This window comes from Schistocerca serialis, chromosome 2 (genome assembly GCF_023864345.2).
Source record: "Schistocerca serialis cubense isolate TAMUIC-IGC-003099 chromosome 2, iqSchSeri2.2, whole genome shotgun sequence".
Taxonomy (NCBI): Eukaryota; Metazoa; Arthropoda; class Insecta; order Orthoptera; family Acrididae; genus Schistocerca; species Schistocerca serialis.
This window is the reverse complement of record NC_064639.1, coordinates 62,650,406-62,678,354: the sequence shown is the minus strand read 5'-3', so window position 1 is coordinate 62,678,354 and position 27,949 is coordinate 62,650,406. Positions and strand designations below refer to the sequence as shown.

The 27,949-nt window shown below is 44.2% G+C and overlaps 1 protein-coding gene across 3 annotated transcripts in view; it reads left to right on the top strand.

The window, feature by feature from the left end:
- The window catches only part of LOC126456762 (uncharacterized), a 190,114-nt gene extending 162,495 nt beyond the window's left edge, over nt 1-27,619 (top strand). For all 3 annotated transcript variants that reach the window (XM_050092519.1, XM_050092518.1, XM_050092520.1), the window contains one exon: nt 25,559-27,619. In XM_050092519.1, the coding sequence (XP_049948476.1) occupies nt 25,559-27,351 (1,793 nt within the window). In that variant the 3' untranslated portion in view covers nt 27,352-27,619. The remainder of the gene's footprint in view (nt 1-25,558) is intronic.
- The last annotated feature ends 330 nt before the right edge of the window (nt 27,620-27,949 follow it).

The following is a 27,949-nucleotide window of genomic DNA, read 5'->3' as shown; positions in this document are numbered from 1 at the left end:
GAGTTACCAAAGAATACAAAACTGAAACAAATCATTGAATGACAGCATGAATAGTAAGTCAGGCTGTTGTGCACAACTTCATGCATAACAGTGAGAAGAGGTGAACTGCAGAGTGGTATGGCAACTGTAATCGTATGAAAGTTGGACAGGAGCAGAAATTATTAATCAGAAAGTTAACACATAAAAATGAAGATTTACTTAATTTACACAAACAAACATAAACATACACACAAAATTCAAGCTTTCGCAACAAACTGTTGCCTCATCAGGAAAGAGGGAAGGAGAGGGGAAGACGAAAGGAAGTGGGTTTTAAGGGAGAGGGTAAGGAGTCATTCCAATCCCGGGAGCGGAAAGACTTACCTTAGGGGGAAAAAAGGACAGGTATACACTAGCACACACGCACATATCCATCCACACATACAGACACAAGCAGACATATTTAAATTTGGTCTTTAAATATGTCTGCTTGTGTCTGTATGTGTGGATGGATATGTGCGTGTGTGCTAGTGTGTACCTGTCCTTTTTTCCCCCTAAGGTAAGTCTTTCCGCTCCCGGGATTGGAATGACTCCTTACCCTCTCCCTTAAAACCCACTTCCTTTCGTCTTCCCCTCTCCTTCCCTCTTTCCTGATGAGGCAACAGTTTGTTGCGAAAGCTTGAATTTTGTGTGTATGTTTATGTTTGTTTGTGTATCTATCGACCTGCCAGCGCTTTTGTTCGGTAAGTCACCTCATCTTTGTTTTTATATATAATTTTTCCCACGTGGAATGTTTCCTTCCATTATATTGATTTACTTAATTTGTATTTCTCCAGGCAAATGAATGCATTACAAATAATGCAGTAAGAAACAGTACAGCTGTTACAATGTTCATAAGAAGGAGGCTCCCTGCAATGCAGCACAACTGTTGACTAGACAGCAACATGTAGTAAAGTGGCCCCAAGCATAAATTGGCCATATCACGGCTGCTGGCCATTCTATACTGTGGTGACAGAGGGCACTCGGGGTATCGAGCAGCTGAAGGCTTGGCTAACCCAGAAACTTGCAATTCTGTTGCTGTGAATCCAATGGGATGGTATCAACAGGTGATACCATGCCCCTCCCTCCTAAACCTCCTAACCATTTAGTCTAGATAAGCGAACAACAGTTGGGGAGGGGGGAGGGTGGATGTACATGGCAATGAGGAGACGGGAGAAGAAACTGAGGCTGATGCCAGCTCCCACCTATGCACCGGCATATGCCCTGATCTGCTGCATCCAGGCAGGCATGGAATCTGAAAGTACAATGCCTGTCGGAGGATCGTGCAATTCACAAGGACAAATTTGATTATGGTGGCATCACAGTGAGCCTCGCCTCAATCTGTAAAAGCCCGAATCATTAGTGTGATACCATGCCCATCCGGTAGAGTGAGCTCCATCCACCGTGCAGCAACACAAGCAAGGTGCAGTGGCACTGTCCACGTAACAACTCTGCTGGGGATTGTCCGTCACACAGCTGGCAGCAAGAGGAAGACATGAATTGCAACAGAGCTTGATCCCACGTGTGACAGGCATGAAGTTTGCCCATCTGTTGCTTAAATGTTGGTGCAAATCATTTGGCTTCACCAATGAATTGTGGGCAGAATTGTGCACTCGTGATGTACTTAATGCCTGAGGCAGTAGAAAACTGTTCAGACTTGGCAGCAGCAAATTGAGATTCATTGTCACTCTAAGCCACTTCGGGCAATCCATTGAGGCAAAACATTGATGACAACGCCTGTGGACTGTGGAACAAGCCGCAGTAAACTGCATAGGAACCACAAGGTAAATTTGCCAAGAGCATCAACGATCTTGATGAGCCAACGTGTGTTACAGTAAGGACTCGTGAAATCAAAGTGCAAACATTGCAAAGATCCTTGAGGTTTGAGCCGTGCAAAAAAAACTGCTGAGGCAGAGCTGACTTATGTTCTGCACATGGTTGGCACTGAGAAGTTAACTGTTCAATTTGCGCATCCAAACGGTGCCGAGTGCAATTGATTTCATGCCAACTGTTACATGTGGACAACACCCTAGTGATCTTAGTGTAGCAAATGAACTACATCTGGTGGGAGAGCCTGGGGAATCTCAACATATGGTTGATCATTATCAGTATGAAGCAAAATGACACACTTGCGAAATGCAAGGGCATGCCGACAGGCAAAATAAATGTGAACCACAGAGGTACAACCTGTCTGGCTGAATGCAGCCAACCAGAGCGGATACAGTGCAACAGAATCTGCAAATCGAGATCTGCTGCTATGGCCTGGGCGATTTTCTGGTGATTATGCAGAAAGCTATGCGAAGCATCAGTGTCTTGTGCATCTATGTAGCAACAAGAAGCAGAGGACTTGTTGAATTTGGGGGAAACTGGACTAACAGGGAGGTGAGAAAGAGCGTCTGCATTGGAATGCTTAGAAGTGGGTTGTTAGACAGTCTCATATTGATAGTTTGACAAAACAGCAGTCCCCTATTGCAGCTTCTGTACTGTTCTAGTTGGGACTGACTGTGAAGTGCTAAACAAAGATTGGAGAGGGTATTGCCCATCACGAAGTAGAATTTTCTCTCGGAAACATACTTATTAAACTTGGTGACACCAAAGAAATGGCAAGAGCCTCTTTTTTAATTTGTGAATAATTACACTGAGCTTTGTGCAACAGCTTCAAAGCAAAGGCAATTGGCCTGTCAACAGAATCAAATTTGTGTGACAAAACTGCACTGATGCTGTAACAGGAAGCATCCACAGTCGAGACCACAGGTTAGACTTGATCAAAATGAACAAGGCAAGGTCACTAAACAAAGCATATTTCAAATTCTGGAAAGTAGACTGACACTCATGCAACCAAACAAAAGCAACAGTCTTCCTGCACAAACGATGCACGGGAGCCACGATTTGAATGGTGTTAGGAATAAATCGGTTGTAATACTTAAGCTTCCCTAACAAAGCTGCAATTTCTGCATGTTTCACGAGGATGAAAGGTCATGGATAGCAAGCTACTGTGGTTGCAATGAACGAACACCCTGGTTATTAATGACCTGTCGTAAGTACTCAAGTTCAGTCTGAAAGAACACAATTTGTCTCTGTTACATTTGAGACAGGCTGCAGACGACAGTTGGACACAGTGCAAAGAATGCTGATGTGTCCTCCAGGAGTGTGACCTGAGATGACAATATCCTCTAAATAATTTGAGCAAAAAGGAACTTTGGCAATCATCTGCTCCAGGAAATACTGAAATATGGTGGGTGTGGAAGCACTGTTAAATGGCCACATCAAAAATTTGAAGAGAACCAGATGAGTGTTAATGATAAACACTTTTTGCGACTTTTCTTACAGAGGTAGTTGCAAGAAAATGTCACCCAAATCAGTTGTGGAACAGAGACAACCGGCATCCAATTTATCCGTGAATTCTCCAGGGCATGGTAAGGTATAACTGTCAGTGACTATTGGAGAATTTAGTTTTCTTAAAATTGACACACAACCTGAGTCTGCTGGACAGCTCCTTTATAGTAACAAGAGGAGATGCCCACTGACTGGCATGAATGGGTGTAAGACTCCAGTGTCTTGCAAAGCAGTAAGTTCCTGAGCCACCATTTCTCGGAGGGCCTGAGGGGCAGGATATGCTCTACCAAAACTTGGCTGTGCATTGTCCTTCAGTGTGACATGGGCAGCAAGATTATTGGTTTTACGTAACCCTCAGAAAATAAATCCTGGAATTGTGCACATAACTGAACAACATTGTCCCAAGAATCAAAGGAAGAAACAGAAAGCACCTTGTCCTGAATGCTTTATCCAAACAAATCAAAAGAGGTAGGGCCAAAAATATTAGCACTGTTTCATGAGGAAAGCACTGTAAATCTGTCTGTCAAACTGCGGAAAGTTGCAGGAAGTCTACAGGAAGTCTAAAGGTTCCTAAGTCAGGAATATGTTGACAGTCAACAGAACACCAGTGTCAAGTTGCAAATGGAGTGATTGTCCAGCAGTAATAAGAGGCACAAAGAGTTTGTTGTTTTCACATAACACTGCAGATGAGTTGGAAGCCTTTCTTGACTGGCTCTTGCACTGTTGTTTTGCATTAATGACACTATGGAGTTTGGGAAATACATTGCACACTTTTGTGACTTACATTTGTGTGAAGGAATAGCAGATAGCAGGGGGGCGCTTCAAACTTCTGTAAGCACACAGACTGTACATGTTCTCATTTGTCACAAAAATGCAAGTAACCTCATGTGAGATGGCAAGATCGGCAAGCACATGCTGTGCATTACAGCGAGGGCACGACTTCAAACTTCTGTAAGCACACAGACTGTACATGTTCTCATTTGTCACAAAAATGCAAGTAACCTCATGTGAGATGGCAAGATCGGCAAGCACGTGCTGTGCATTACAGCGAGGGCACGACTTCACGCCTTGTGCCAGACGCAACATGTGTTTATGTGCACACTGTGACTGTGGCTGGCTGCATCACTGTTTGCGAGCTGGCTGTGAGGCCAGTTTGTTGCAGCTATGTAATGAACAAACAGGAGCTACTTCAAAACTGTGTGCTGCACTTTCCCAGGAATCCTGATACTCTAGAATCTGCAGAACCTGTTGCAAGGAAAGGTTCGAGTATTTAAGAATCTGGTGGTGCAGGTGACTGCAGCACAGTAGCTATTATGAAACAAGCAATATACGAACAGCAAAAACCGAAAGGAGCAAGACAATGAAGCACAGAGAAAGCAAAAAGAGGTTGCAGTTGCAGCAACCTCAGAACCTAGAACATACAGAGCACAAGAAAAAAAAGGCTGGGTACGCAGAACAATGAATAACAGCAAAAAACAAAGCAAAAAGGTGACATTACGGGAGGTAAGCAATCACTTGATAACTTGAAGACAGCCTCGTGTAAGTGGTAGATCTCATCGCCAGGTGTTGTGTTAGGCTTTCTGCACAGGTAAGGAGGGATGGGCTACAAAGTGATGAGGTAACCGTGTTGTAGGAGAGCTGGACAGGGGCAGAAATGATTAGCGAGCAAGTTAATACAGGAAACAGAATATTTACTTAACTGGTATTTCTGTAAGCAAATGAAAACTGAATGCAACAGGCATGACTGTCAAGGTTGTCAAACCACAACTAGAGTGCCAGTTCTATCATGACTGTAAGGACTCAAAGTACATGAATAGGGTGCGCTACTACACCCAATTCTGAGTAAGACCAGCACACTGACGTACTCAGCAGCTACGTATTTGAAGAAACTGGTGTGCCTATATGCGGGGAAGTGTGTTCACCACACCTGCAAGTTGGAGGACTTAATTGTGCTGTGTAGAGTAACTGTGTATCACGGTATCTGGTATAATGGTCATTTTTAATGTGGTCTTCCCATTTACTGAGATATCAGGGAAAGACTCACTGGAACTGACTGCAGAAAAATTTGATGATGCTCTGATGGACCTGTTCAGGCATATATTGATTTCAACATATATTCTGATCGGGGGACAATATTACAAGCAGACAGAACAAGGGGCCATGGGCAAGCTGCCCATCTCCAGTGGTTGCCTATCTATTTGTGGAGAAATTTGAAGATGACGCCTTAGAGACAGCTAGATACAAATCCACATGCTTTTTCAGGTATGTGGATGATACCATTGTGGTCTGGTCTCATTGTAGGAAGAGGTCCAGTGAGTTTCTGCGACAACTTATCTCGTGCCACCACCACCACGGAACTGGAGAAGGATGGTCAGCTGTCATTTCTGGATGTACTTCTCAAAAAGAGATTACATGGGTCGTTTGGCCACAGTATGTATTTTAAACCTGGCACCTGTCATCATCCAGTACAGAAAAACAAGAGTCCTAAAGACACTTGCCCCCAAGGCACACAACTTGTCAGGCCCAGATATTGAGCATCTATGCACAATCTTCTGGAAAAGATGGGATACATGCTCCAAGCAGATTCAGAAGGCTTTTCAGCCAGCCACTCCCGCCAGGGGGCTCACGGTTCTTTCATGAGTTTGTGCGTGGTGCACAAGGGGCCCGTTTTTCCCTCTTGGGCTGCATTTCCTTCACTGTGCCCCTCCCAACCTCCATCCTTGCTCCTTCCCCAATGCCCCCTCCTATCCCTTCTCTCGGCGTTCTGATTTATGTCTACCTGGCTATCCACCTGGTTTCCTGTATTCCCTGCAATTTTGTTCCTCTTTCATTTTTCTCTTTCATCCATATTGGTGTTTGGACCCCCTTACGGTCTGACATCCACTTATAAATTTTCTGTCTTTAGAGTGAGCCATTTGAGGGCAAATTCCCTCCCTAGCGTCTATGGCATGGATTCTTCTCCTCCCCTTCCTTTACCTTTTCCTGCCCCGCTGCAGCCCCTCTGCCGCATTAAGTCACCAGCACGTGTAGCCCGTCCATGTGGTGAGGCTTTATGTACCCATATGGCTGAGCCCCCTGACAAAACAAGGATCACACTACTGATACCTGAGCTCTTTCCTCCCCGTGTATGCCAAGGAGTGGTTGCTTGTCTTGCTGGTCAGCCGTTGCTGTGGCTGCTCAATGCACCTCCTGTCATTCGCTGGGCGCGTGCAACCTTCGGCGCTCGCGGAAGACGCATCTTGTTCTTGGTGTCCAGCAGAGGGGCTGTGCGGGATGTGGCAGTGTCGTGCTGGAGGACGCCACTGCTAGCGATGTGAGCTTCTTCGCTTCGCCTCATACGAGATGTTTACGTAGTTTGCAGTGCATTCGCACCATTGCCATCCCCGTCCCGACTTGTCCCGACTTTGCTCGAGATAGGACTGGGTGCTTAGCACATGATGTGTATCAAGCTGAAAAATTTGACCGCTCTCAAATGACCGTCACTTCGGGTGGATCCTGCAGACTTCCCTTCACTGGCTATCTACATCTACAGTTATACTCCGCAAGCCACCCAACGGTGTGTGGGGGAGGACACTTTACATGCCACTGTCATTACCTCCCTTTCCTGTTCCAGTCGCGTATGGTTCGTGGGAAGAACGACTGCCGGAAAGCCTCCGTGCGCGTTCAAATCTGTCTAATTATACATTCATGATCTCCTCGGGAGGTATAAGTAGGGGGAAGCAATATATTCGATACCTCATCCCGAAATGCACCCTCTCGAAACCTGGACAGCAAGCTGCACCGCAATGCAGAGCGCCTCTCTTGCAGAGTCTGCGAATTGAGTTTGCTAAACATCTCCGTAACGCTATCACGCTTACCAAATAACCCTGTGACGAAACGTGCCGCTCTTCTTTGGATCTTCTCTATCTCCTCCGTCAACCCGATCTGGTACGGATCCCACACTGATGAGCAATATTCAAGTATAGGCCGAACGAGTGTTTTGTAAGCCACCTCCTTTGTTGATGGATTACATTTTCTAAGGACTTTACCAATGAATCTCAACCTGGTACCCACTTTACCAACAATGAATTTTATATGATCATTCCACTTCAAATCGTTCCGCACACATACTCCCAGATATTTACAGAAGTAACTGCTACCAGTGTTTGTTCTGCTATCATATAATCATACAATAAAGGATCCTTCTTTCTATGTATTCGCAATACATTACATTTGTCTATGTTAATGGTCAGTGGCCACTCCCTGTATTAAGTGCCTATCCGCTGCAGATCTTCCTGCATTTCGCTACAATTTTCTAATGCTGCAACTTCTCTGTATACTACAGCATCATCCGCGGAAAGCCGCATGGAACTTGCGACACTATCTGCTAGGTCATTTATATATATTGTGAAAAGCAATGGTCCCATAACACTCCCCTGTGGCACGCCAGAGGTTACTTTAACGTCTGTAGGCGTCTCTCCATTGAGAACAACATGCTGTGTTCTGTTTGCTAAAAATTCTTCAATCCAGCCACACAGCTGGTCTGATATTCCGTAGGCTCTTACTTTATCAGGCGACAGTGCGGAACTGTATTGAATGCCTTCCGGAAGTCAAGGAAAATAACATCTACCTGGGAGCCTGTATCTAATATTTTCTGGGTCTCATGAACAAATAAAGCGAGTTGGGTCTCACACGATCGCTGTTTCCGGAATCCATGTTGATTCCTACAGAGTAGATTCTGGGTTTCCAGAAACAACATGATACGCGAACAAAAAACATGTTCTAAAATTCTACAACAGATCGACGTCAGAGATATTGGTCTACAGTTCTGCGCATCTGCTCGACAACCCTTCTTGAAGACTGGGACTACCTGTACTCTTTTCCAATCATTTGGAACCTTCCGTTCTTCTAGAGACTTACGGTACACGGCTGCTACAAGGGGGGCAAGTTCTTTCGCGCACTCTGTGTAGAATCGAATTGGTATCCCGTCAGGTCCAGTGGACTTTCCTCTGTTGAGTGATTCTAGTTGCTTTTCTATTCCTTGGACACTTATTTCGATGTCAGCCATTTTTTTGTTTGTGCGAGGATTTAGAGAAGGAACTGCAGTGCGGTCTTCCTCTGTGAAACAGCTTTGGAAAAAGGTGTTTAGTATTTCAGCTTTATGCGTGTCATCCTCTGTTTCAATGCCATCATCATCCCGGAGTGTCTGGATATGCTGTTTCGAGCCACTTACTGATTTAACGTAAGACCAGAACTTCCTAGGATTTTCTGTCAAGTCGGTACATAGAATTTTACTTTCAAATTCACTGAATGCTTCACGCATAGCCCTCCTTACGCTAACTTTGACATCGTTTAGCTTCTGTTTGTCTGAGAGGTTGTGGCTGCGTTTAAACTTGCAGTGAAGCTCTCTCTGCTTTCGCAGTAGCTTCCTAACTTTGTTGTTGAATCAAAGTGGGTTTTTCCCATCCCTCACAGTTTTACTCAGCACGTACCTGTCTAAAACGCATTTTACGATTGCCTTGTACTTTTTCCATAAACACTCAACATTGTCAGTGTCGGAACAGAAATTTTCGTTTTGATCTGTTAGGTAGACTTTACCAATGCAGCTTCGACAGTTTACAATTACAATACCGATTGCTGCTTGGTCCCCGCATGTCCTGACTTTGCCCCACACCCTTGGAGGCTGTTGCCCTTTCTGTACTTTGAGAAGGGCCAGGCTTGCCGTCTTGGAATGAAACTCTTTCCCCACTACCTAGTATGTACTAGGATGGACGGGGACACATTCACTGCCACAAAGCCATTGTTTTTTGTGGAGAATGTTGAGGACAGGTTTGGCGAAATGGAGTGTCTGGGTAAGATGCAGTCGGGCTCCCTGTTGATTAAAGCTGCTTCTGCCACCCAATCTGTGATTGCCTTGGCAACGTCTCAGCGTCTGAAGGGTCCTAAAGACACTGCATCTGTATTGGTGCCTTATTCTGGCTTTCGAGGGGAATACCCTCCCAGAGAAGGTCAAGGTTATGTTACCAATGCGACATGAAGCCATTATGTCCTGCCACCCATGAGCTGCTAGTGCATACCTGGCCTATTTAGGGGGACCCTAAAGTCTCAGCCATATGGCGCAAGTCCAGAAAGTCGCAGCCTAGGTTGTCACAGAACTTTCAAAGTCTCTGGTTCACTCCTTCTTCTCGACTCAGAACCAAAGGGTCACAATCAGTTCTGGGGCCAACGCTGCAAATTGTGAGCTTCGTTGAAACTCCATACACAAGGCTGGTCTTCTCAATCATCTCTGCCAGTCATTGGATTGACCCAAGAATGACTTTGGACCCCAGACGACAGACGTCATTTGTTCGAACGTGTACCACAATCTGCTGTTGGTTATACCCTGTTCCCTCAATGGCTGCTGGAATAGCCTCTTCAACATGTTGAATGAGCCCCCAGGGTACACACCGAGTGCATATTGTATCCTTTCCTGTCCCTTGCTCCCATTTCCCTAATGGCTACCATCATTCGCCATACATTTGGACTGCTGACAATTAATAGACCCTACCCTTTTGTGTTTGCCCCCTCCTGACACTGGACAAAACAGGTTTCTCCACAACAGGTGAAGTGAGTCCCAATGGGTGAGTCCCAATGGGTCAGTTTCAGTGAAAGACAACACCTCGAACTTGGTGGTTAGTGGGATCCTTACAACACCCTGAGTCCTCTGTGGTCCCATCCACCCTGCACAGGGTGCCTAGAAGTACCATTGATACACCACTCGCAGTCAAGTGGACAGGTAATAACAGATCCTGAACTTTCTGCAGAGGAGACAGGATTCACAGAAGAGGATAGTACTTGATGTGCCTCTGGTACATGTATCACAGGTACACTGCTCTCAGGAGCTCTTCAGACACACAGATTTGCAGCAGCTCCCAATCGTTTGATGGTAGTCTGGGCAATTTCCAGCAGCTCACGACCATCAAACAACTCGTGCTGTGTTCAAGAGCAGCATTCACAGTGGGGCTGAATTTTGACTAGTGCAACATATGACAAGGCAGTGAACAAAGGACTTTAATTTAAACCTGCTGATTATCTTTTAATCTTAGGGCTAAAAAATTGCTAATTCCCTGTAAGAATTGAAGCAGATAAACAAATCAAGATTTGTATTAAGGCACCACAAAAACGCATATTAAAAATTACTAATTTGTTAAAACATCTTCACATTCATTATATTTGTTAGCAAACTCAAAAACCGAGTTGATTTATGATAGATGCAGATAATATACAGGGCTACTCCTCTCAAGGGAAAAATAGATGTAACACAAAATGTTAGTTAGAAAATCTGCCACACTAACTAAATCACAAACTCCGATTTGTTACAGATTGCTCATAGATTATACAAAGGACAATGGTAGCTTCCAAAAATTCTAAAAAATGCACATTTATTTTAGTTGATGTACGATAAAATTCAGGGAGTGATGCATACTTTGGCTGGATAGTGAACCACAAATGCTGATTTGCTATTAATTAAATTAGGTATCCAAAACTTTTGTACCACTCCGTATTTAATCAAAGTCCAGAATGTCATATTTGTTATGACAGGCTTTACAATGAAAAGTGGTAGCCTCTCTGAACTGCAAATTCTTGAATTGTTTGAATAGAGTAGATCAGAGTCCCAAAATATGTCTTGGAGAACAACTCCAAATTTGCAAGGGTGTGCAGCATGAATGTTTTCAATTAATGATATTTTCTAATTAACACACTCTCTAGCCAAACTAATTATACCAGTGCATTCAGAATAATTGATAATCGAAAGAATGCACCGAGTGATGTAGTTAATTTAAATTAGGCCTATTTATGAATTTGCAGTTTTCATGTCCCTACCACACACTATGTCCATGGCTCTATTGGAGATGACAGAAAAAATGATATAAAGGGTGATTCTTATTAATGTTTAAAAGCCCCTGAAGTGACGCAGATGACAGTGAGGCAAGTAATTTAATGGAAGACACATGGGGGCACAGGTGTTGGGAAACCCCAACAATAAATGTTGAACATGTGGTGTCACCGGATGATGCACCTAGCCGCTTGTGCAGAGATTAGGCTTGTCGATCCTACCTGCTGGTAGGGGGCAGTGCTTCACATTGCTCTGCTAGGCTACTCTTTTTTTCAAGCACCTTTTGAAAATGTGGTTTATTGTAAACATAGAAGTTACAACTCCATTGTGCTCGCTGTAACCTAGCAAAAGCTGATCTTATTTCGTGTTTCTTTCCTTTTGTCCTTTCTATTTTTGTTCAAAGAACATGTAAGCTACCCCGTTTGGAAGCTTATACGTATTTACTTGTGATGCAATAGGGCAGCTTTTTGCTGTACTGTACTTTAAATTTAACAGTGGAGACCACGAGACTGGTAAACAAAATAATTAATATTATCTCAATGCAAACACCAATGTTTAATGCATTGCAGGAAAATAATGTCTGTGAAACACAAGACTCGAACCCAGAGCCCCATGCCGAAGTTGAGCAATGCGCACCTGACACAACAGCGATGTAAATGCTTGATATATGTGGTGTCTGTTCTTTTGAACATGTCCAAAAGAACGGACACCATTTTAATCCAGCAGCCATTATGAATTAAAAATATTGGCTGCAAGAGAGCATTGATTTAAACCAATGAGGAAAATTGAAAATTTGTGCTAGACCAGGATTCAGAAACAGGTCTCCTTCGTATTAGGCATGAATGAAGACACAAATGAATTATAGACATTGGCTGCAAGTGAGTGTTGATTTAAACCAATGGGGAAAGTTGAAAATTTGTGCTGGACCAGGATTCGAAAGCGGGTCTCCTGCTTGTTAGGCAAATGCTCTGACCACTATGCCATTCAGACACAGTGGTCATTGCAAACGCACAGACTACCACAGCACGGCTCCTGTCAGAACCATATTTTCATCTTATTCACTCTCTCCAAATGTAGTACCCCTTGCCAACTATCCTGATTAATTATGGCACTGCGCCGATTCCTGTAAGAGTTCAGGCCTGGCGTGCATACACACTGGAGAGATCATTGGCCGTCCTTGCCTTAATTATATATATGTTGTGCCTCTTCAGCATGTCCGTATATATTTATTTTCTTTTCTTATTTTCTCTTTCTGTTCCACGTGGGAAAAATATATCTAAAAACAAAGATGATGAGACTTACCAAACAAAAGCGCTGGCAGGTCGATAGACACACAAACATACACACAAAATTCAAGCTTTCGCAACAAACGGTTGCTTCATCAGGAAAGAGGGAAGGAGAGGGAAAGACGAAAGGATGTGGGTTTTAAGGGAGAGGGTTAGGAGTCATTCCAATCCCGGGAGCGGAAAGACTTACCTTAGGGGGGAAAAAGGACAGGTATACACTCGCGCGCGCGCGCACACACACACACACACACACACACACACACACACACACACACACACACACTTATCCATCCGCACATACACAGAGACAAGCAGACATTTGTAAAGGCAAAGAGTTTGGGCAGAGATGTCAGTCGAGGCGGAAGTGAAGAGGCAAAGATGTTGTTGAAAGACAGGTGAGATATGAGCGGCAGCAACTTGAAATTAGCGGAGGTTGAGGCCTGGCGGATAACGAGAAGAGAGGATATACTGAAGGGCAAGTTCCCATCTCCGGAGTTCTGACAGGTTGGTGTTAGTGGGAAGTATCCAGATAACCCGGATGGTGTAACACTGTGCCAAGATGTGCTGGCCGTGCACCAAGGCATGTTTAGCCACAAGGTGATCCTCATTACCAACAAACACTGTCTGCCTGTGTCCATTCATGCAAATGGACAGTTTGTTGCTGGCCATTCCCACATAGAAAGCTTCACAGTGTAGGCAGGTCAGTTGGTAAATCACGTGGGTGCTTTCACACGTGGCTCTGGCTTTGATCGTGTACATCTTCCGGGTTACAGGACTGGAGTAGGTGGTGGTGGGAGGGTGCATGGGACAGGTTTTACACCGGGGGTGGTTACAAGGGTAGGAGCCAGAGGGTAGGGAAGGTGGTTTGGGGATTTCATAGGGATGAACTTACAGGTTACGAAGGTTAGGTGGACGGCGGAAAGACACACTTGGTGGAGTGGGGAGGATTTCATGAAGGATGGATCTCACTTCAGGGCAGGATTTGAGGAAGTCGTATCCCTGCTGGAGAGCCACATTCAGAGTCTGATCCAGTCCCGGAAAGTATCCTGTCACAAGTGGGGCACTTTTGGGGTTCTTCTGTGGGAGGTTCTGGGTTTGAAGGGATGAGGAAGTGGCTCTGGTTATTTGCTTCTCTACCAGGTCGGGAGGGTAGTTGCGGGATGCGAAAGCTGTTTTCAGGTTGTTGGTGTAATGGTTCGGGGATTCCGGACTGGAGCAGATTCGTTTGCCACGAAGATCTTGGCTGTAGGGAAGGGACCGTTTGATGTGGAATGGGTGGCAGTTATCATAATGGAGGTACTGTTGCTTGTTGGTGGGTTTGATGAGGACGGACGTGTGAAGCTGGCCATTGGACAGATGGAGGTCAACGTCAAGGAAAGTGGCATGGGATTTAGAGTAGGACCAGGTGAATCTGATGGAACCAAAGGAGTTGAGGTTGGAGAGGAAATTCTGGGAGTTCTTCTTCACTCTGAGTCCAGATCATGAAGATGTCAGTGTAAGATGTCGGTGTAAAACCTGTCCATTCGCATGAATGGACACAGGCAGACAGTGTTTGTTGGTAATGAGGATCACCTTGTAGCTAAACATGCCTTGGTGCACGGCCAGCACATCTTGGCACAGTGTTACACCGTCCGGGTTATCTGGATACTTCCCTCTAACACCAACCTGTCAGAACTCCGGAGATGGGAACTTGCCCTTCAGTATATCCTCTCTTCTCGTTATCCGCCAGGCCTCAACCTCCGCTAATTTCAAGTTGCTGCCGCTCATACCTCACCTGTCTTTCAACAACATCTTTGCCTCTTTACTTCCGCCTCGACTGAAATCTCTGCCCAAACTCTTTGCCTTTACAAATGTCTGCGTGTGTCTGTGTATGTGCAGATGGATATGTGTGTGTGTGCGCGAGTGTATACCTGTCCTTTTTTCCCCCTAAGGTAAGTCTTTCCGCTACCGGAATTGGAATGACTCCTTACCCTCTCCCTTAAAACCCACATCCTTTCGTCTTTCCCTCTCCTTACCTCTTTCCTGATGAAGCAACTGTTTGTTGCGAAAGTTTGAATTTTGTGTGTGTATATATATATATATATATATATATATATATATATATATATATATATATATATATATATATATATAATAGAGGGAAACATTCCACGTGGGAAAAATATATCTAAAAACAAAGATGATGTAACTTACCAAACGAAAGCATTGGTATGTTGATAGACACACAAACATACACACAAAATTCAAGCTTTCGCAACCCACGGTTGCTTCATCAGGAAAGAGGGAAGGAGAGGGAAAGACGAAAGGATGTGGGTTTTAAATGAGAGGGTAAGGAGTTATTCCAATCCCAGGAGCGGAAAGACGCGCACACACACACACACACACACACACACACACACACACACACACACACACAAACGTGCATCTAGTGTAATCCATGGAAGAGAGTGAATGTGTTCAGATGTCTGCAAGTCATGTAACTGACGCAGGACGTGGGGACCAGCCAGTATTCACCTAGGGGATGTGGAAAACTGCATAAAAACCATATCGAGGCTGGCTGGCACACTAATCTGCCGGGTGGATTTGATCTGGGGCTGCTATGCCTACCAGAGTCCAGGAAGCAGCACTAACCTGGCAGGTCAAAGGATGCCATTCCATTGACTGGCATATTGTTCTGGATTTTTATGCAACACCAAGATGTCATCACCAGTAACATTTTGGTTCAAAAACTCCTCACCAACCTTGTTTTATTGCATGAGGAAAGTCAGTAACTCAGAGTCATTGTTGCTTTTTTGTTCATCTATTGAAAGTTGAGGAAACCACCTGGCAAAAATTTTTCTCTACTCTAAATTACCATTGTGAATTTAGTAAAGACCTGATCATGAAATTTCAAGAAAATGCAAGCTCAGCCCATCTTTCATCTCACAGTTGCATATTCGGTGCACATTTAAACATTTAGTAGTATCATCAATGGGCTCAGAAGGGGGCAGTGTCTGGCAGATTGCTGGTCAGAGAGGCCATCAGGCAGGATTCACATCTTCATCTTTCACTATCTTCATTCAATTCAACACCTAATGTGAATTATGCTTTCATCAAGTTTCATCAACGGTTTACTATCACTTTTGGTTGTAAACTCGTATCACCTAAATTACAGCCAAGTAAAAAATTGAGCAAGTTGAACTGTTGCTCTTGGTCGAACACATCACTGGATCATAGTGATTTCTGAGGTTTAATTTGCACTTTTTGTTTCCCCCTGTTGTTGTTGTTGTGGTCTTCAGTCCAGAGACTGGTTTGATGCAGCTCTCCTTGCTACCCTATCCTGTGCAAGCCTCTTCATCAAGTAACTACTACAACCTACATCATTCTTAATCTGCTAGGCGTATTCATCTCTTGGTTTTCCTCTACAATTTTTACCCTCCACACTTCCTTCCAGTACTAAATTGGTTATCCCTTGATGCCTCAGAACGTGTCCTACCAACTGATCCCTTCTTTCCAATTCTGTTCAGTACCTCCTCATTAGTTACATGCTCTACCCATCTAATCTTCAGCATTTTTCTGTAGCACCACATTTCAAAAGCTTCTATTCTCTTTTTGTCTAAACTGTTTATCGTCCACATTTCACTTTCATACGTGACTACACTCCATACAAATACATAAAGGCCTCCTGACACTTAAATCTATACCCAATGTCAACAAATTTCTCTTCTTCAGAAACGCTTTCGTTGATGTAACCAGTCTACATTTTATACCCTCTCTACTTCAAACATCATTAGTTATTTTGCTCCCCAAATAGCAAAACTCCTTTACTACCTTAAGTGTCTTATTTCTGAATCTAATTCCCTCACCATCACCTGATTTAATTTGACTACATTCCATCATCCATGTTTTGCTTTTGCTTATGTTCATCTTATATCCTCCTTTCAAGACACTGACTATTCCGTTCAGCTGCTCTTCCAGGTCCTTTGCTGTCTCTGACAGAATTACAATGTCGTTGGCAAACCTCAAAGTTTTTATTTCTTCTCCATTGATTTTAATCCCAACTCCAAATTTTTCTTATGTTTCCTTTAATGCTTGCTCAATATACAAATTGAATAACATCGGGGATAGGCTACCACCCTGTGTCACGCCCTTCTCAACCACTGCTGCCGCTCTTCTGCGGCCGTCTCTCTGCGTGGTACTGATTCCTCAAGTGCTGCTTCTCTTGCCCCTTCGGCCTTCCCTTCCGTGGCTGCCCCCTGGGAGGAGGGTCAGGCCCGTCGTCTAGGGGCAAAACCTTTCCCCCGTTATCTAGTTTGCACCAGGACTGATGGAGATACTTTCACCAGTGTCAAACCTTTATTCTTTGTGGAACACATTGAAGACAAGTTCGGCGAAGTGGACTCCCTGAGCAAGATGCGGTCGGGTTCGTTACTGATAAAAACTGCTTCGGCTGCCCAATCTGCGGCCTGTACCCATCTTGGCACAATTCCCGTGTCCATTACCCCTCACCAGTCTCTAAATATGGTACAAGGTGTGATTTTTCACAGAGACCTCATCCTTCAAACTGATGAGGAACTTTGGGACAATCTTGGACGCCGGGGTGTTCACTTTGTTCGGTGTGTTCAGAAGGGTCCTAAAGATAATCGTATTGATACTGGTGCCTTCATCCTGGCCTTTGAAGGGGATACCCTTCCTGAGAAAGTTAAGATTATGGTCTATCGCTGTGATGTGAAGCCGTACATCCCACCTCCTATGCGGTGTTTTAAGTGCTTGCGTTTTGGCCACATGTCTTCTCGCTGTACCCAGGACCCTCTCTGTGGTGACTGTGGACGTCCACTCCATGAGGGGAGTCCCTGTGTTCCCCCTCCTGTATGTGTAAATTGTCATGGTAGTCATTCTCCACGTTCAGCAGATTGCCCAGTCTATAAGAAAGAAAAAAAGATACAGGAGTATAAGTCTCTTGATCGTTTAAGCTACACAGAGGCCCGTAAGAAATATGCACGATTGCACCCTGTGTCCATGACATCTAGTTACGCCTTGGTTACATCTTCATCCCTTCCTCCCCCTTCCTTACCCCCATCCCGGACCAATCTCCTTCCCCCCTCCCCTGCGGCTCCCACACCTTCTCCTCTGGGCGCTGCTCCCCCTCCCCAGCCGGAGAAGTGTCCCACTCCTTCGGCATCTGCCGGTCAAGGGCGCCTCTCCCGGGATGCCCCTTCCCGGCACCTTCCAGGTCAAAGGTCTGCTGCAGCGCGGCGTGTTCAGCCCTCATTTAAACCATCGTTCTGTGGTTCTCCAATGGAATTGTAATGGATACTATCGTCACCTTCCGGAATTGAAATCCCTTCTTTCGTCCTACTCAGCAGCTTGTGTGGTTCTCCAGGAATCTCATTTTACTGATGCTCACTCACCGACCCTCCGTGGGTTCCGTGTTTTCTGTCGAAATCGGGTCGGACCCTTGCGGGCTTCTGGTGGCGTTTGTACGTTGGTCCGTACAGACATTGCTAGCACGTGGATTCCTCTCCAAACTACATTGGAAGCGGTTGCTGTTAGGGTCCACTTAGACTCTGCAGTCACAGTATGCAATCTTTATCTCCCTCCTGACAGGACTCTTACACCTACTGCCTTAACCACCCTTCTTCAGCAACTTCCTCCTCCCTTCCTCCTCCTTGGGGATTTTAATGCTCATCATCCTTTGTGGGGCAGTGCCTTTCCATCTAGACGCGGTCTTCTTATAGACCAATTTATTGCAGACCACGACCTGTGCCTTCTTAATGATGGCTCCCCTACTCATTTCAGTGCTGGTCATGGTACCTTTTCTGCCATTGATCTTTCTCTTTCTTCTCCCTCTCTCCTCCCTTCATTACACTGGTCGCCACACGACGACCTTTGTGATAGTGACCATTTCCCGTTGATTATCACGCTCCCTTCCCGCTCCCCGATGGACAGGTTACCTCGTTGGTTTTTCCACCGCGCCGATTGGCCTCTATATACTGCACAGGTCGAGTTTTCTCCCTCTTTGTCGGGTTGTATTGATGACGTCCTACGTGACGTGTCTGACGCGATTGTTCGCGCTGCTAACCTTGCTGTCCCGCGCTCATCTGGACAATTTCGTCGTCGGCAAGTCCCGTGGTGGAGTACGGCCATTGCTATTGCCATCCGTGATCGCCGTCGAGCTTTGCAACACTTTAAGAGGCACCCATCTGTAGCCAGCCTTTCTACCTTTAAGCGCCTTCGCGCTAAAGCCCGTTATTTAATCAAGCAGAGCAAGCGGATATGTTGGGAACGATTCGTTTCTTCCCTTGGTTCCACTGTCGCTCTGTCACGGGTATGGGCTACACTTCGCTCTCTCCAAGGTTGCCATCGGCAGTCCACCCTCCCAGGCCTTCATCTCCCAGATGGCATTTGTACGGACCCATTAGTTCTCGCAGAACATCTTGCGACCCATTTTGCAGTGGCATCAGCGTCGGCCTCCTATCCAGCTGCTTTCCTTCATCAAAAACAGCAGGCTGAAGCTGTCACCTTATGTTTCACCACTTGTGAGTCAGAATCTTACAACGAACCTTTCACTGAATGGGAATTTCTTTCTGCTCTATCTTCTTCTCATGATACGGCCCCTGGCCCAGATTCCATTCATAACCAGCTGCTTCAACATCTCAGTGCTCCACAACGGCACCATCTTCTTCGGGTGTTTAACCGTATCTGGCTCCAGGGTGACTTCCCTTCTCAGTGGAGGGATAGCATTGTGGTTCCTGTCCTTAAGCCTGGTCAGAACCCCCTATCTGTTGACAGCTATCGGCCAATTAGTTTGACCAATGTTGGTTGTAAGTTACTTGAACGGCTGGTAGCCCGTCGGCTCACTTGGGTCCTCGAATCTCGGGATCTATTGTCCCCTTACCAGTGTGGCTTTCGAGAGGGACGATCTCCAATCGATCATTTGCTTCGCTTGGAATCCGCAGTTCGGCAGGCTTTTTCCCAGCGCCGCCATTTGGTTGCAGTGTTTTTTGACCTTCGCAAGGCCTATGATACGGCCTGGCGCCATCACATCTTACTAACCCTTCATCAGTGGGGTCTTTGGGGCCCACTCCCGATTTTTATCCGCCAGTTCCTGATCCATCGGTCATTCAGAGTTCGAGTTGGTACTGCTTTTAGTTCTCCACGGACCCAGGAGACGGGCATCCCACAGGGTTCTGTCTTGAGTGTCCTTCTTTTCCTCATTGCTATCGATGGACTTGTGGCCTCTGTCGGTCCCTTGGTTGCCCCTGCCCTGTATGTGGATGATTTCTGCATTTGGGTTAGTTCCTCCTCGATGCCATCTGCAGAACGGCAGCTCCAGGTGGCTATACGGCGTGCCTCTGCATGGACCCTCTCACACGGGTTTCAATTCTCTCCTTTAAAATCGCGGGTGGTCCACTTCTGTCGCCGTACTACGGTCCACCCTGATCCAGAGCTCTATCTCGCTGCACAAAGATTGCCTGTGGTTCCACAGTTTCGTTTCCTAGGTCTTCTTTTCGACAACAAGCTCACTTGGCTGCCCCATATCAGACTCCTGAAGGTAGGTTGTTTCCGTAAACTCAATGTCCTTCGCTTCCTTGCCCACTCCTCCTGGGGTGCGGACCGTTCCCTCCTCCTCCGTCTTTATCGTGCTCTAGTTCTGTCACGTTTGGACTATGGTTGTCAAGTTTATGGTTCAGCTGCTCCTTCCACGCTGCACGTGCTGGATCCAGTCCACCATCGTGGTATCCGTTTGGCCACCGGTGCCTTCCCTACTAGCCCTGTTGATAGTCTCCTGGTTGAAGCTGGGATCCCCCCCCTTTCTGTTCGGCGGTCCCAGCTTCTGGTGTCTTATGCCCTTACTATCCGTTCTTCTCCCGCTCATCCTTCCTATTCTATCCTATTCCCAGACCATGGACGTCGCCCGCCTGACTCCCGCCCTCGGGCGGGTTTACCGGTTGGGCTGCGCCTTGCGTCTCTTAACCGTGATTTTCGGCTTCCTTCTTTGTCCTGTCTTCCTCGCTCCCTCCCCTCCACCCCTCCTTGGTTAGTTCCTCGGCCTCGAATTCGGATGGATCTCCGCCGCGGTCCGAAAGATTCCATCCCCCCGGTGGTGTTCCGTTCCTTTTTCCGCCAAATTTTATGGGAGTTTCGGGATGCTGTTGTTTTTTACACTGATGGCTCTAAATCTGCTGATCATGTTGGGTATGCCTTCATGTCCTTTGTTGGAACGGAAAATCATCTACTGCCACCCTCATGTGGGGTGTTTACTGCGGAATTGATGGCAATTTCCCGGGCCCTTACCTTTATTAAACAATCCCAACACAACCGCGTTTTGTTATGTACGGACTCGATGAGTGGCCTTCTTGCTATTGACCGGTGTTTTTCGCGCCATCCCTTGGTCTCTGCCATCCATGACCATCTCGCTGATCTTCACCGTGCTGCTTGTTCCATTGACTTCCTATGGGTCCCGGGCCATGTGGGTATCCCGGGTAATGAGCTCGCTGATCGTTTGGCTGGGGGAGCAATTACTTACCCCCCGTTTTCTGTAACCCCTCCTGCAGCGGATTTACGGCTTCACATCAAATCTCACTTTGCACAGTCATGGGCCAATTCTTGGGAGGCTACTCCACTGTCTAATAAACTTCGTGCCATTAAGGTGAATCCAGGCCCTTGGCGTTCTTCCTTTAGCCTCTCCCGCAAGGACTCGACCACACTGTGTCGTCTCCGCATTGGCCATACCAGGCTGACCCATGGTTTCCTTTTGCGTGATGAGCCACCCCCGCTATGTGGTTGTGGAGCCTTCCAGTCAGTGGCCCACATTTTGGTTGAATGCCCCCTTCTTTTGGCTCTGCGTGCTAAGTACAGACTCCCCCACACTTTACCTTTGATGTTGGCTGACGATTCCCGGATGGTCTCTCTGGTTCTAGGTTTCCTCCGGGAGAGTGGTTTTTATTCTCAATTTTAAAGTTTTTAATCTCCCTCTGGTGTTGGGGCAGGGCGGTGAGTGTTTGGGTGTCTCCCACTGTAGGCAGTGTTCAGAGATTCCCGATTCACCTCCCTGACCGGAATCCTCTTTTCTTTCCCTTTTACTCTGTTTTTACCCCTTCTTTTTAAGGCTTGGTTAGTTTTTCTATTCCCATAAGTACTTTCTGCATTATAGCAGTTGTACCTTTTAAGTCACAGGTGGTCTTGCCTATGCTGCTTCAGCATAGTGTTGGGTTCGTTCTCTTGCCAACTTCCCTCATTTGTTTTTACTAATGACAACGTGACTGCCCTTTTACGTTTCCCCTTTATCCGTTTTATTTTTCTGACTATACTGAGATGTCCCGTTAGCAGAATGGAGTCTATTTGAAACAAGGGACTGATGACCTTGCTGTTTGGTCCCTTTAACCTCAAACAACCAACCAACCAATCAACCACTGCTCCCCTTTCATGCTCCTCGACTCGTATAACTAACATCTGGTTTCTGTACAAATTGTAAATAGTCTTCAGTCCTTCTATTTTACCCCTGCTTCCTTCAGAATTTTGAAGATTGTATTCCCTCTATATTTGTAAAAAACTATTTCCTTCAGTTCCTGCATTTTCATTTTCCTACCTTTCTTATGGCATGGAATGTTTCCGTCAACACCTTCCTCTCTTGACACTAGAGTTGAAATTCTCTCGTTAGTAATCCTTGATTTATCTCCTGATTAAGGCATATCTCTCTCTTCTCCAGCTTCCAAATTAATAATCATAGATGCAAGAGTCAAGACCACATCAAATTCTTGCATGGGTAACATAACCTCACTCATCTGATCGTTTTGCAAAGGGCCGTGTCATTCTGAAACATACGCATATTCTTTATGTAATTGTTTTAGCTTTATAATTGGAAGATATCTCATTTCTAATAGTGCTCATTATCAGCCTAAGCCAGAACTTGAGGAACAACCGATTGTGCTACAACAGTTTCAAAATCAGATTCCATCTTTCAGTTTTATCTGATTCTTCTGTTTCAGTTTCTGTGCCAGTTTGCTGATTAATACTCTTTCTGCGGTGGGACCTCACTATCTGACCTCCCACTCTAGGTTAGGTGCTATGCTTCCACCAGATGGTTTTATATAGCCCACTATGGTAGTAATGTCATCTACTCCTGCCTTGCCACAAATTCTGTCATTTAAGTCTTCCTCTCTTGCACTGACTTTTATATTCTTACTTGCCCCAAATGATGGTTTAAATTCTTTGTTGTTCTTTCTTTCTTTCATACATTCAGTGTTGCTGTTTAGCCTGTTATTCAGCACGTCATCCAGAAGCTGCCTCAGTTCTCCTGTATCCTTCCGGATTATGCTGTGTAAGTCATTCAGCACACAGGTTTAAAATAGTACCTTAGGTTTCAGAAATCAAAATGGCTGCAAGATTTCTTTCTTCAATTGTGTTTCCTCCATTTCCTTCTTTCTTACACTCATTTCGCTTTCCAACAATTCTCTTGTTTCGCTGTGTCAAAAAATAGACGGAAATTAAAACACACAAAATCTCCCAGAATGTTAAACCGTCATTGTAAATTCTAGCACTCTGTAGGACTAATGGCAAAAACAGCTGAGAAAAACATAAAGCCAATCACTCACTCTCAGATGTGCATCTGACGATCGGTGCTTCCAAAGGTCTAAGGTGACTTTCAGCACAGTGATCGCATTTGCGATAAGGTGTCACCCGGTGAAACATACCTTCCATCTGTCCTCGAAGCTTTCCCCGATCGGAATGCACGTGCCCTCGGTGGTGAACAGTGCCCGAGACTGACTCGTGATGTACTGCTCTGCAGACTTAATTGGGGACACTTATCGGTGGATCCAGTTTAATTACCTGCACAGTTAGTGTCCAGTCAGTCTAAGTAAGGATCTGTAGTCTCACTTTGACTCGCAAGATGTTTACTACTCCTATCTCAGTAATAAAAAACCTGTAACGCTCAAGTTATTTTCAGAAACACTCAGAGATCCGAACACTAGAATGGAGTACAATATGTTCACCACTGACATTTCCCTGCAACTTCTGCCGATAATCTCTGTGACAGAACGAGTCACACTTAGATTTGCACAAAAACAAATGAAATTTATTGGCATCAATTATGTCTAGCCCAGTCCATCAAAAGCAGTTAAATCCTGCGCCAAGGCCTCTTTCTGTCAAACAGTCCAACACTAAGTAATCCAACTCGCCAAGAAAAATAGGAAAGTGCCTGATCTGAACTGGACACCCGTACATGGGAGTCCACTTTTGAAAGCTCTGTAGCTTCCCCTACTTGAAAACTAACCTAATCTATTACAAAGGATCACTAGGGACTTTCATTTTAGGGACATTAAAACACAAACATCAACCCAGGGACCCACGATGCTAGTCTGTATCCCACAAGGGCTTCTGGCCAACCCAGTCTACAAAATTATTCGACATTTAGTCCGTCTGACCAATTGGAATTGGTAGCAGAATCTAGGCCTTCTCATTGGCCATTTCCTGCTCCCACTTATAGCACTTCTGTAAGGCTGCCTCCTGCAAGGACTTTCATACCTTTATCTGCAAGGGGTGACCGAAAACTTCGGTCATGCAGCAGAAATTACTGGACCTACTCAACTTTAACCAACACCCATTTAGGAGGTACGGTGACAGAGCGGTCCATCATCACCGGGCTAAACAAAAAACTCGTTAGAAAACCACCTCGATGTAGTCGATGACTGCCCCTTGCAAATTGCAGGAGGACAGTGGACTAGCCTAGAGCTGTAGCCAGAAAATGATATGTTACAACAGGCAACAGGATGGTCAGTATTGTTGCAAAGTGGACAGTGACAATTACAAAAGACTTGCCTGTACTTCTGCTTCCAGAAATTAATTAATATTACGCTAAGACTCAATCCATTAGCAAATATGTTAAGAGTTCATGTCCTTTTGCAGACATTTTTCTGCCTGCCAGCAGACACACACCCAGATATGTGAACAACACAATGGGGGGCAATACCCTGTCTACTCCTTTAAGAGCTTATTTACAGACAGAGAGAGAGAGAGAGAGAGAGAGAGAGAGAGAGAGAGAGAGAGAGAGAGAGAGCCCTCTAACGGTTCATAAGTTGCCTCCTTTTACTGGTCAAATGAAACCAGTTTCCTCAGAGACAAGGATCATCGTACGAATGTGTAGCTGTGGATCCAGACAACTCACAGATTATCATATTGTTACAGCTTAGCATCAAAAACTATTGCTCAGCATCACAAACTATTGACAGCGGGAAAAGAAAGAAAGGGCTCTCATTAAGACACTGACAAAGAGGGACTTTAAAATGGGAAAGCTGGTCTACTGTTTGCATGCTGCTGACATGAGAATGTTAAGAAAGTGGTGGGCAGTGATCCGTTACCAGGCGATGAGGTGTAGGGCAGTGATACAATTACTAGATGATGCGGTGTAGGCCAGTGTTTCCCAACCTGATAGTAATTACCCCATGAGGGGCAAAAACAAAATGGTTCAATTGTTTCTCAGTCATGAAACAAAATTATTTTTAGAAGATCATTGTCATTATCATCACTATTTCATAAGAGTATAATACTGATTACATAAGTTACCAATAATTACATTAATGTGTGACATAATGTGGTTAAGATTACAGCTTGTGAAGCAGATGTATGATCATCTTTCTCACAGTCCATCCACTACACACGTGCATAGTACTTTGTACTGAGCACCCATGACAGTAATATATCCTTTTTCAGAGTTGTAAGTAGTATCTGCAATATACCAGAAATAATGGGAAGTCCAGGCTGGAATAACAACAAAATTACTAAAAAGATAGATTACTACTCTTCATATAGAGGAGACGTTGAGGCACAGGCAGACACAATGTAAAGACTGCTGTACATTTAAGCTTTCGGCCAAAAGGCCCTTTTCCGTCGAAATCCATGCTAAATGTAATTCAGTTCCAAAGAATAATTTTAAATGACAGTATGTAATAACTAATGACTTGAGAAACGAGTATTCATGATAATAATTGATTTTATTTTATTACTTATAAATAATTATACATGATAATTTTAATTAGAAAGGAATCAAAATGTTTTTCATTAAGACCTTAACTTCTTATTACAGGAAAATGTGATGAAGTTATGAAAAAAGTGATGGAATACTTGGAACTGTCCATCCCAGTGTACAGCAAAGATAGAGACCCCATTTTTGGCCACTTCACACCTTTGCATCCAGCAGAAAAACACACTACTTCGAAGTCTTGCCTCAGTGTACCTCAAGTCACCAGCACAGGAAATCACACAGTTTCTAAGGAGGAGTCTAATACTACGTGTATTTTAAGTGGTGATATTGATTTTGAGGGAGGTAATGCTGACACTGCAGTATTACCAGTTAAGTCAGTAAAAAATAAACACAGTCAGTTTCTTCAAAGTAACTGTTCAATAAACAGTGCTGGTGAGTACAGTATTAAAGAGAGAAGAGAGTGGAAGGAAAATATTAAACACTCTCCAGCATTAAATGCAAGTGTAGAAATTCCTGTAGACGATAATTCAATGAAGAGTGCTGACCAGAATTTGTATGTAGCTTATGAGAAAATGCCATTGTTTTATTTTAGTGTTGAGTCTGGTAATGAAATTGATGACTGCCGAATTATCTGCAAGGAACAAGTTGGTGAATTGGAAACAAATTCTCCAATAGAAATTGTTTATGAAGGTGTGAAATTAAGACTTGGTGAGCATCTTGTTGGTGGTGATAACTGGTATAAGTTGTCATTGTCTTATTGTTGTACATGTCATTTTGATAAAATATCTGATAAGCTACTGTCTGCAGAGGCAGGTCATTTATCAAAGTCTGAAAATACTCATTCAGACTTGCTAGAAAAAGGTGACTTTGCAGACAAATTGCATAGAATATTGCTTAACGTTAATAAAATGTCCGTTAAGCAGTGTGATCTTGTTGCTTTCAAAAATTCTTCTACGACAGGTAACGGTAACACTTCAGACAGAGATAACGTGTGCACCTGCAACCAGAGGCCACAGGCTGATAAAATTTTCCAATTAGTTGATAGATCTTTATGTAAGGAAGTAAGTTCACATTATTTTAAATATATCTTGGAATGTGGTAAACAAATTGTCCAGGATGAGAGGACAGATTGTGTTAATTTGAAGCCCTTGCTCAGTATTAAAAATGATATTTGTGATAAAGGTGTAAGTTCCAATGTTCATAATAGTCCTCACGTAGCAAAGCTCAGTTCGTGCCATAGGCAGTGTCATTTACACGGTGGCCTTCCACCTGAGGCCAAAATCTCTTCTAGCAAATTAGATCGTGTTAACGAATGTGTCTGTACTGTCGATAATTGTCTTTGTAACAGTTCGAGCTACTGCAGCTTCCATGAAACTGACAGAGAATTAAGGTTAAAAACAGTTTCATCAAATGCCACAAATATGTATAAAAGTAAATTATCACGTAGTCAGAGAAAAAAGAGAACTAGGTACACTGTGTTGAAAACGCAACATAAAGTGAACAGGAAAGTAGTGGAAAACAAGCTAAATTTTAATAAGAGTCATACTAAGTGTGTATTTTGCAAATTTAACTTCAATTCCAATATTTGCTTATTTTACCGTCCTTCTGTACCTAATTTCAAGAACATAAACAAACTTAGTAAGGACTCAAAGAATGAAAAAATCTTGTCTGTTTGTGAATGTTGTCAACATACAGACGACAGCAGTGACACTGGAGAAATTGAATCTAGTGACACACTTCAGGACACACAAGCACCTAAAGCAGGTAGCAGCTTTCAGTCTGCTGAAGATTATAATGAAACGTTGACCCAGAAAATAGTCATGACGAAAAAACCCAGCAACCCAGGATGGTATGGCAAAGGATGTAGAAAATTAATAAAAAAGAAAAGGAGATAGCAGTTTCATGTTTTTTTCCTCATTTGTATGTGTTGTTTGTAATGTAATGTGTAATGCTAGCAAATGTGTCCAAATGCTAAGAGTTGTCTTTCTGGTCTTCAAATTTACCAGAATCATATATGCAGTGGTTCTTGCTAGCACTTGACTGATTACAATATTCTGGTGCTTTCTTTCAACCATATAATTTAGTGTTAATTATAAGTAATTCAATTTGTTCAGCGTTGTCTATTTACAAACATTCTGTGCAAATAAAGTGTTTACATCTTCATTTTGAAGAAATGTTTGAATGCCTTTGTCCATAATTTTTTTAACAATCAGTACCCAGTAGTTTATTAAAATAATTTTAACGTTCGAGTGGGAGTGCTTATGTATAATTGAACCAACCACAAATACTTTTTTCACTGTTCCATTGTTGCCTCACAACTGCATGCGTATTCCTTCACTATTGTGTCAGCTAACACAGTGATAAATTGTGTTGTCATACGCCCAAGTGAGCAGTAGTAACATAAAATGAACAGTGAGCTAGGAGACAGAAAATTTATTATCCATCCAAGAACATGATACAGATTACAAGCTAGCAGCACAATCGCACAATGAG